General features: G+C 41.9%; 1 protein-coding gene across 10 annotated transcripts; it reads right to left on the bottom strand.

Moving 5' to 3' along the window:
* Window positions 1–110: 110 nt before the first annotated feature.
* Window positions 111–9,723, bottom strand: LOC1273550 (protein krasavietz). 10 transcript variants are annotated; one of them, XM_003436070.2, is made up of 12 exons: window positions 9,572–9,712; window positions 6,932–6,974; window positions 6,280–6,405; window positions 5,351–5,422; window positions 4,005–4,178; window positions 3,805–3,905; window positions 3,363–3,501; window positions 2,718–3,022; window positions 1,755–1,862; window positions 1,163–1,382; window positions 951–1,073; window positions 111–625 (listed from the first exon to the last, which is right to left on the bottom strand). In XM_003436070.2, the coding sequence occupies exons 4-12, from the start codon at window positions 5,409–5,411 to the stop codon at window positions 603–605; spliced, it is 1,254 nt and encodes a 417-aa protein (XP_003436118.1). In that variant the 5' UTR covers window positions 5,412–5,422; window positions 6,280–6,405; window positions 6,932–6,974; window positions 9,572–9,712; the 3' UTR covers window positions 111–602. The 10 variants fall into 10 exon arrangements, with proteins under 10 accessions (XP_003436118.1, XP_061508331.1, XP_061508328.1 ...); XM_061652347.1 differs by lacking the exon at window positions 6,932–6,974 and having other exon boundaries at window positions 9,572–9,723; XM_061652344.1 differs by having other exon boundaries at window positions 111–1,073; window positions 9,572–9,713.
* Between the last annotated feature and the right edge of the window lie 317 nt (window positions 9,724–10,040).

The raw sequence follows: 10,040 nt of genomic DNA, 5'->3' as shown, positions 1-10,040 counted from the left end.
AGTCGACATTAATATTCTTTCACTGAAATCAATTGCGGGGAAAAACGGGAACAATAAGATGCCTTCTTCTCATAACAAGACCATAATACAGTGATAGAGAGCTCTACACATTTTCCCTTTCAACCATATTTTGTATTATATTTTCCATCGGGTTTCTTTTCACTAGCGGTTCTACCCTCCCCTCCCATGCCCCGGGAGATAGAGCATGGAGAGAAGCGGAAAGGGTTAGCAGCAGCCGCTGTTCGTTCTATTCAGCACCACGGTGCTTTCATTGTTCTAATAAAAAAAATAATAATAACGGGGATAAAAATGAGAATACGTATTGTTGTGCTTTTGCTGCGTTCCGCCGGGGGGGGACGATGGGGGATAAAGGATGTTGTTTGAATTGGTGCGCGCGCGCGGAACACACGCGGAATCGTTTAGTTTATTGCAAAGAAGAACGCCAGGCGATGTGATCGTGACTGGTGGTGGTGGTGGTAGTGGTGATGGGTTGCGCGCTATTGTAGATAAAAATGGTGCGTGGTGGGGGGGGGGGGGGGATGAAAAACGTATCCAAAAAAAGACGACAAAAACGAGATGAGCGCCACCGCGACAGTGTAGATTTAGTCTTCCTCAGATTCGCTTTCTGTAAAATAATGAGGAGATAGAAATAGAAACACATCATTAGTATTTGAATGATACATTCCTCTTGAGTGGGCTAAATTTATATCAAAATGTGGAACACTAATAATCTGTATTGCTTAAGCTCTCGTCTTTCTATTTCGCGATAAAAAAAAAGATAAGTAGAACTCGCGGCAACTTTACTATCGCATCAATTCAAGAACGAACGCTGCACACCTAATACAACAATGCAGTCCGTGTTTGCCATGATGCAACTAACCGGACGATTGTCCAAATGAGACAATCGAAACCGTAAACAAAAGCAGCATAACAAGCACATGCACACATACCTTCTTCGGCATTTTGTAGCCACTCAATGAATTTTTTCATCTGTTCAAGGAAGTGCATCTTTCCCTTGTTCGAATGGCCCTCCTTGTACCACTTCAGAATCGAATCTTCCGTGATAACTTCGGCTGCAAATGAGGAAAAAAGAGATAAAAACGTAAATGAAGTGTGTTGTGTTCCAGCAGCTGTAGTAGCGGGAATAAACAATAGTGCTTACTTTTGTAAAAGAGCAGAACAATCTTCGAAAAGGCTTTCATAAAGTTCATGTTCTCGTAGCAAAACTCCTGCACCTTCAGCAGCAGGGCCATCTCCGACCGGTCCGTGGTGGTGAACGCTTCGAACAGTGGCGTGTAGGTGCGCAGATGTTTCGTTGCCTGCTCCGTGACCAGTTCCTCTTTCTTGTTCCATTCGGCTAGCGACATTACGGTGGACCAAATCTGAAGAGAAAGCACATCGTTCACTTGACTGCATTTAGACATGCACTAATAACGGTTACACATGCACAGCGCGCGCCACTATGAGACAAGTAATGCGATTTAAATAAACTGTTCCGATAATATGGTTAAAAGAATGTTGCCCTTTATTGCTAAACGAAGCATTTATTGCTAAACGCTTTGTTGCAAACGATGCAGCAAACATCCCAAACACACACTAAGGGACATGAATGAATATCATATCACTTTTGGCAAACCGTTTGGAACCATAGCACGGTAAGGGATCCGCAGAAAATGGATTTGTCTAGGGCCGTAGGCAGGAGGAGCAAGTGGGCGCTTTGTGCGAGCAAGCTGGGAAGGTTATAGAATACTTACGAGACCAACAACTTCATGCTCGGGAATGTTAGATTTCGTCGACATTTCCTTCGTGTCGGCGATAATATCCTTAATTGTCTTGTTATCGTTAATATCATCAACTAGCAGCTGTGAAGTGGAAGATGAAAAGGAGGACGACCAAACGATTAATTTCATGAAAATAACAGAGAGAGATTATTTAAATGCTTAATATAAAACAACGGACAGATGTTTCAAATCTAACGCGTTGGACGACATTTAATAGCAAAAACGGATTGTACTCCGAATTGCAATCATCCAACGCAGTACGATTTAAATTATGGTTTAATATCCCAGTAACATCATTCTACCTTTTGTGGCAGATTGTTAGTCGATAATCAAAGGAGCAAATGCCCATTAAAGGTACATTTTTCTATTTGATCGTACAACTTGTTCTGGGAGTAAGCTAAGCGTAATGCTCTCTTTCTCTCTCGTAATTACAACCGGATAGCCAATTTTACTTCTGTCTCAGAGTGAAAAAGCAAGTAAATGCTCATGAGATATGAGAGACCATTTACTGATGCACATGGTTCTGATGACTTTCTTGCACACGATTTCCCACCAAACAGATCGATATGTAGCGATACAATTTAGTTCTACTAACTAATGTGCGTATATCACGGTTTGGAAAAAAGGCTCGGTTTCATTTACACAACAGTTTTTAGCAACATTTAGCACTGTGTACATGCCAACAGAGACATTTATATCGCCGACAAAAAGAAGTTATCGGTAATATGTATATTAATGCTGTTGACACACTGAAGTATTCTATTGCACACAGTCGACACCTACAAACTGTTTGTATCAGCATAAGTAGGTTCTAATAAGGTGCGTTTTCTTTCCATTCGACCAAATAAGAGTAAGATAGAGCTGCACATCAGCTTAACTTACTCGCTGAAGCATTAAACGTGATCATCATCCACGACCACTGTGTTGTTTCCTTACCTGCGTCAGTTCTCGTTTCGCTTCCTGGCTCGCCTGATTCATATGGAGCTTGAAGATGTCGGCCAGATCCTTCTCGACGAGCACCGTCTTGAGGTAGTCCTCGTTGCGCTTGTTCAAGGGCAGAAACTCCAGCAGGCGGTTGTCGAGACCGCTCTTGCGCAATGCCGCCACCAAAGGCGCATTGCCGCCCTTTTCCTGCTTGTAGGTGACGAACACCTCTAGCAGAAACTCGAGCGCGAGCCCGTCCTTCGTCAGGTGTTCATTGTTTAGTACGCTCAACACTTGCGGCGGAATGGAACCATTGGCTGTAGTAGTGATTTGGCAGAGAGGAGGAGGGAAATGCAAAAGGAAACATGTTAAAATTGTACCCACAACACAAATCTACGCGAGTAAATGCAATCGTTTCTAGCAAAGTATTTTTTTTATATTTTGTAATAGTCCTCATTGACGCCAAAAGTCACAGAAAACTGTAGGATAAGTGATGACGTAAGCAAAACGAACTATTATTTACTATTGGCACTTTCTATATTTGTATTAAACCATCGGCATGAATTAAACAAGCATCGCCTCCGGCAGTTTGATCCTAGTGCCGCGCAGAGCGTGATGATGATGGAAACGATTGAAATGAATAGAGCAGTGACTTACCCATCCACAGAGCCGTCATGCGAGCGAGCTTGATCCTTTCGAGTGGAGTAAAACCCTTGATGAAGATGAGAATTTTCTTCATCTCCTCTTCAAACATTTTCTCGAGATACTTGTATCGACGCATAAGCCGCATAAAGATCTGTAGGAAAAATCAGAGAGAATAGAAGAGAGTCAGGCTTAGTATAAGGATGCACCACCCATTGCACTTTTGGAACAGTTTCTGCATTAAATTATTTCAACAAAAGAAATTATGTCGGAAAACTAGAAAAGATCCATCTTCAGGCAGTCCGAAAAATATGAATCTCAAGCAAAAAGTTTCCAAAATGATTTCGCACACGTGTCTACACCGATATGCTGTGGAGATCGATCTCATTCAGCATTCGGTTCTAGCTTAAAGTGTGCAAGAGATACGTTATTGCTTAGTATGCTCTTTTGGCCATACCTGCTCATGGTTCCGCATCGATTCCATGTCTTCCGATGCTGCGAATATACAGCGATCGGTACGTGGTTTCTCGCCATCTTGTGAGATAGATCCTCCGGGAACTGTAACAGACAACGACAATGAAGGGAAGGTTATTTAGACAGTTCTCTCCGTGAAGCATGTAGTGTGCGAGCACTCCTAACACGTGAGCAGCTACTTACCGAGTAATCCACCAGCAATTAAGATATCGAATAATACTTCACCGTAGCGACGATAGTCGAGTTTATTACCAGCGCTGTCAAGGTACTTGTAAATTTGCTCTAGATCTTCAGCTGCATCGAGACCTGCAATGACCGCGTCACGGAATCCCGTGGGGTCATTCTTCTCTCTTTCATCTGCAAATCGAAAAAAGAGGGAAAAATACATTAGCAAATAATTGAAAGTACACAGGTGTTAGGGTGTGTAAATTCCTTCCGGAAAGATGATAGTTTTATTTGTTTCTGTAGCCAGGCTGCGTGTTACTGCACGCACGGGAAATCAAACATGCGTAACATAGCTAAGCCGAAGCCAGTCTTAATCTCACAGTATCTTCTTTTATTTATCCACAAGCAAGAGCATTCATATACGGCAACAGGCATGTGGCAGGGAACTGTGTATATTAATTGGAGGATATACATTATACCAATTTGCTGGCGGTTTATACTTCTATTACATCCTTGCCCACCAAGAGCAAACGGTAGCAGTCGAAACAAATATCGTACAAACACTTTTTCATTGTAAGTCTTGATTCTGTAGCCAGGCTGCGTGTTACAGCACGTACGGGAAATCAAACATGCGTAACATAGCTAAGCCGAAGCCAGTCTTAATCTCACAGTATCTTCTATTATTACATCCACAAGCAAGAGCATTTAAATACGGCAACACAAGCATGTGGCAGGGAACTGTGTATTTTGATAAAAGATCATTAATATCATTTGCACTGCTCGGTGGTTAGGGCACGGCTCAAAAGGTTTCTGGCTTTACACAACTGGCTGCATTCGTTCTTCGCTTCGCTTCGGGAAGGACGAGACACGTTTTCCATTGGCATACTCAACAAAGAAAGAAGCACGTGTCCAACAATTCCACGTGTTTTACCACAAGAATTCATCGGTCTTTTGCTCAACTCAACGTCACACGATGCAACGTGACTAGAGGCAACCATCAGGAATCTGGAGGCTTCTTTGAAACGTATTTCAATGTTTTACGATACACAAACCCCCCATCATATTTTCCACTACACCAGCGATAATATTGCTGCGCTAAATTATCTTATTCATTACGCTATCTATCTATAAGAGCACTTGAGATGTTATTACCATATGTTTGATACACTCACGGGAACACACCAGTGTTCCCACAACGCACAACTCAAAAAAGTACGAGCAATAAGTTGGAATGAGCGATCGATTTTGCTATACCATGACCGCTCAATAGGTGCAGCATTCGATTCACTTGGACCTATTAGTTAGGTAATGGATACGTACAACAACTAAATACATGTGCCTTGACGGATTTGATTCAGACTTACCCCTTTTCCTGGTCTTAATGCGTTGACCTGATAGTACTGGTCTTTCGGCTTTCTGACTCATACAACAAATTACTGCAAAACAGAACAGAGAAGAAAAGGCGTACTATTAGGAACAAATATGAAGTAAAAAGGCGAAGGTTTACAATTTAAATTACTTCTAAATTTTCTCTCTAGCATTGCAGTGCGTGTTTATGTTAAATTATTTATCATTTACCCACTTCGATAAACTATTTGGTGTAGTATAATTCCATTGAAATACTAACACTTAGCATATTAATTTAATCAATTTACGATCATCTAAAAATTGCCTCATAAAAGACAACCAAGAAAAACAATAAAAGGAACGGAACGGCGCTCAAAAAAACGTCCACGTCCGGCGTTTCCGATGACCTACATTACGCCGACAGTCACTAACGGGGCCATGGACACTACCGCTGTCCTTACCAAATGGACATTGAGAGAGAGAGACGGGCGTGTGTAAACGCTACCTTATTGTTAACCCAAGGTTGTAATAAAATACACCCTTGAAACAAATCGCAAGCATTGTACATATTGAATTAAAAGTTAAATGTAATAGTAAATCGTTTAAGCTACATCTTAGTAAATCAAAAATGATAAACTTTAAACTTAAAGTAACAACTATCCACACTTCCCCCCAGATATTAACAGAAAATATATAAAAATCGTGCATAGACGGTGCCAAAATAACTGCAAAACTTGATCAAAAGCTGATGATTTCAACAAACAAAAAACGAAAAATGGGGAGGGTTGAGAATGAAAATATGCACGTAGGCTGAGGAATGTAACAAACAAAAACCGAACGTCAGCAACAGAAAAGCTGCTGCTGCCTTCTGCCGAAAAACAGGGTATTTATCCGTCCGCATCTCGCAGAGACGTAGCAGGGGTTCCGTTCGACGAAAGTATCTTACCCGTATTTTCTTCAACCACGAAAAACAATTTTCAATATGTCTGTTCCCCTGACGACGACGACGACGACAACGACGTGGCTCTTGCTTTTTCGGTCGTCGTGTGCGTATACGTTTCGTTAAACTGATCTGAAAAAGGGCAATACGAAGGTGAGAGATGGTGCAACATCAAACAAACGAGCGGGGCATAGGTCACCACCCGCCGCGTGGCAAATGTAACGGGAGGGGGCGTCGTGCCGTTGATGCAAAAAACAAAACATTTCTCCACTTTTCCTCGCTCGCCTTGGTGCTTTCTGAGGTATTATGAAAAAAGTCCTCTGATTTCCCACCCACCCATCAAAACCCCCCTCTCTCTTTGACTTTGTGAGAAAAATTAAATAATGCTAACATAACGCACTGCTAATTTAACCAGGTTTTATGTCCGCAGCGCCGGAATGTTCCGATCGATATGAGAAAGTCAAATCGACAATCACCACCAAAAAGCCAATCGATCCAAACAACCGTTGACAACGGCATAAAAAGACTGCTGCACCGCAAGCGTCGAAAAAACGATCGATTGGGGGTGCAACTACACACGCAACGTTCTGAAATCATTTAAAAAGCTAACTAAACATAAAACATAAATTAAAAACAAAAGAAATAAAATAAAGCTTACTTAGTTACTGGTTTTCCGCAAAAATGAAGTCGTCGGGGCCGATCTATCCAATCACAATGAAAGATGAATGTGTAAAATATTCGGTAAGAAAAATGAACAAACTCAAAAACTGGTACAACACCGCGCGCTCGGGATGGGGGATATTTGGGTTCGTTCGTCTGCTTTTCTCTGTGCTTCCTTTTCGTTTACTGTACACTTTGCTAGATCTTTCTCTGTGGTGGTAGCAGTAGTAGTAATGGGCTCTTTGTTTAGCTAATTGCAATGTGAAGTTCTTTTGTCTCCCAAGAGTTATACACGGTTTGCTACGATCTCTCTGTTTTCGTGATGGTGGGGAGTGGTGGTGGAGTGTGCCTTTTGTGCGATGGTGAAATGGTGAGTGGGGTTGTGATGAAAATGAAGAAAACTAACTTCTACCAAAAAGAAAAAGAAAGAAAACGAAAATAACACTATCAAACATTGTTCCCCCTTTTGGCAAACGAAGTAAAAGAAAATATTTATGCTTTCTCATCCAACAAAGGGGCGATTTTGCCTCCTTCATCTTGATGACGATTACAAAGTGCAACTTAAGTTTTGCAAACAAACCCCCGCTATACCCATTAACACACGCACACGCCGACATACAAAGTCATATTTAAATTTACACACCACACCACACATACTGGCGCGTGGTGCTTGCTAGTGTAAAGCCCCGCAGGAACATATCGCGATATCGAGCTTATTTTGGGACATTGAGCCCGTTCCATTTTGAAGCTGTTGGGCATATGGCAACCCAACACAGACCTCCATCTTGGACACAAATTATGGACGAGTTCTCTAAGGGAAGCTGATGGAAGATTTGCGCGTGAGGGCTAGAAAGGCTGTATTTTTACCTACATCGCCAACAATCATTCCATTATCATCTACCATCTCATATAGTACTATCGCTCATACGCTTTACGGACGTATAAAAAATCATGGCTACTCATTTCAACTTGATAAGACAAATGTACTGCACACACTGAGCATGTGACTGTGACACCAATTTCCGTGAGGGGGAACACATTTCCACCCCAGCAGCAGTTAAAAAAGAAAGTCCTTCGCACGGTGCCAAAATTAAACACCCGCAGTAGCTGCATTCGCAAAAAAAACCCTCAACACCATACATGCACACACCATGCACTTCCGACGCTTGGTTGATCTTGCAGCCGTTTTTTAAAGGTTATATTCAAGGCAATCCACCGTTAACCTTTAAGTTGGCAACCGGATACCCGGGTATTTTTTTTAACTTTAAACTGCAATAACTTTTGATTCATTGCTTTTATTGACCTGAAATTTTCCGTAGCCTCCCAACTTTTAATTTCTGATTTTTTGGTGCATAAGTTGTAATTTTAAACAGCCTATAAGTATTTTATTTTGATTTTTTTTTTAACTTTACCACGTAAGTTGGCAACCAGCATACCCGGGTATTCCATACATTTTGTATGGAGAATGACGTTTCTCTTCTTCCTCTTTCCGTATTGTGCTTATTTTCGAGTCAAATTCAAGCGATTCCAAATTTCAATTTGACCGTTATTTTTATAATAAAATGAATAAACTATATGAATAAATGAAATAGAAGACAATATATGGTCGGCATTACTTGCTTACAGCATTAAAATATAAAAGCATTGTTTACCTATGAAAATCGTTAATTTTTTGTATCAAAACGTGTGGAATACCCGGGTATGCCGGTTGCCAACTTACGTGTGTAAATCTGGTTGCCAACTCTACGGTTAATGTTCGTCGCTAGTCGATTGCCTTAAAGCAGTTCAACAACTTCTCTGCGCCTTGAACGTGTAAAAAAAGTCAATGACAACGATGATAGTGATGACGACGGCGAAGAAATACCCCGTCCCTTCACTGTAGTTATGCTGCCGCTGCTCACGGGCAGCAACATGACACATCGGCATAGAAAGTTAGGTTAGGATTTCCCATCTGCTCGCCGCACCAACCCAATATGACAAGTCCGGAAGGTGGAGAGACAGAAAGGGGAACAGAAAATTTCAATCTATGTCGTCGTGCCCCATACGAAATGGGAAATACAAGAGAGTTTTTCAACACATTAAGCAATTTGTGGATTATTGACCTTACAGAGACCGAAATCACTGCTAATAAAGAGACTTTTGGCAAAGGGTTCGCGAATCTATCCTACCAACACAAAGCACCCGACAAAAAGTGCGTGTTACCTCCCTCCCCTTCTATCAAACGCCATTTCGCATTCCGCAGAGTATGCGCCATCTTTGAATCTACCGTTCCGCCCGAAACGGGACCTTTCCAGAAAGGAAAGACCACAATGCTTTATCACTTTGCTGCGATGATTAAAACATCACACAAATAACGATGACTCATGCACGATCCGCACATTTCAACACGATCGTAAGAAATGTCGCACGCACAGGGCAAACCAACTCCCCCAATTCGTGAAATTAGAAACTAGCGATTCCGAAGTCATCGAAACCGTGGCAAAACTAGACGCAAAAATCTCTACTTCCATCACGCACAGTGAGTGCAGCTTGTGAAAAAAACAGTGTGTTGCCTAACATTTCTAACCAACTTCCTCCTCCAGACCACTTTTCGACGGTGCCCCGAGCGCGAGAGGGGCAGACCTGCGGCTTTACTTACAATTTTATTAGGTATTTCGCGGAGCACTGGACTGGACTGAGCACAACGATCACACCACGCGCGCTGCCGATGGAGAAAGAAATGTGTCGCTGCACTGTCAGAACGGCCACACACGGAAGTTGCACTTCGAGCACTTTTTATGCGAGCGCGACAAGACGTTTCGTTCGAGCAGTTTCGTTCCTTGAAACTGCTCGATCCGTTCAAACGTCACGCCTCGTGCATTTTTCGCAGAGCGTTTCTACATACACCGAGACTGCAGCTGAGAGATGGCTGTGAGAGAATTGACAACCGGTTTCTCACGCTGGTGTGTGTAGAAGCTCTGAAAAGCAGCGAGATGAGATCTTTAAAATGATGTTGAAAAAATCCATTTTAATCGCTAAAATGAAATTAAAAAAGTTTCTTTTACTTTTTAATAATATTTCTACGATTATTAGACGGCAAAAATGCAAACTATAATTGATCGATCGCT

This window comes from Anopheles gambiae, chromosome 2 (genome assembly GCF_943734735.2).
Source record: "Anopheles gambiae chromosome 2, idAnoGambNW_F1_1, whole genome shotgun sequence".
NCBI classification, from domain to species: domain Eukaryota; kingdom Metazoa; phylum Arthropoda; class Insecta; order Diptera; family Culicidae; genus Anopheles; species Anopheles gambiae.
The sequence above is the reverse complement of the archived record's forward strand: the minus strand, read 5'-3'. Positions and strand labels throughout refer to the sequence as shown.

What these genes read in the sequence shown, in the direction of transcription:
- LOC1273550 (XM_061652344.1), bottom strand. Translation starts at nt 5,411, where the DNA reads ATGAGTCAGAAAGCCGAAAGACCAGTACTATCAGGTCAACGCATTAAG. An exon ending in CATGACGGCTCTGTGGATGG is followed by an intron (nt 3,023 to 3,362) that starts GTAAGTCACTGC and finishes TCACTACTACAG; the next exon opens with CCAATGGTTCCATTCCGCCG. An exon ending in TGTTCTGCTCTTTTACAAAA is followed by an intron (nt 1,074 to 1,162) that starts GTAAGCACTATT and finishes CCTCATTTGCAG; the next exon opens with CCGAAGTTATCACGGAAGAT.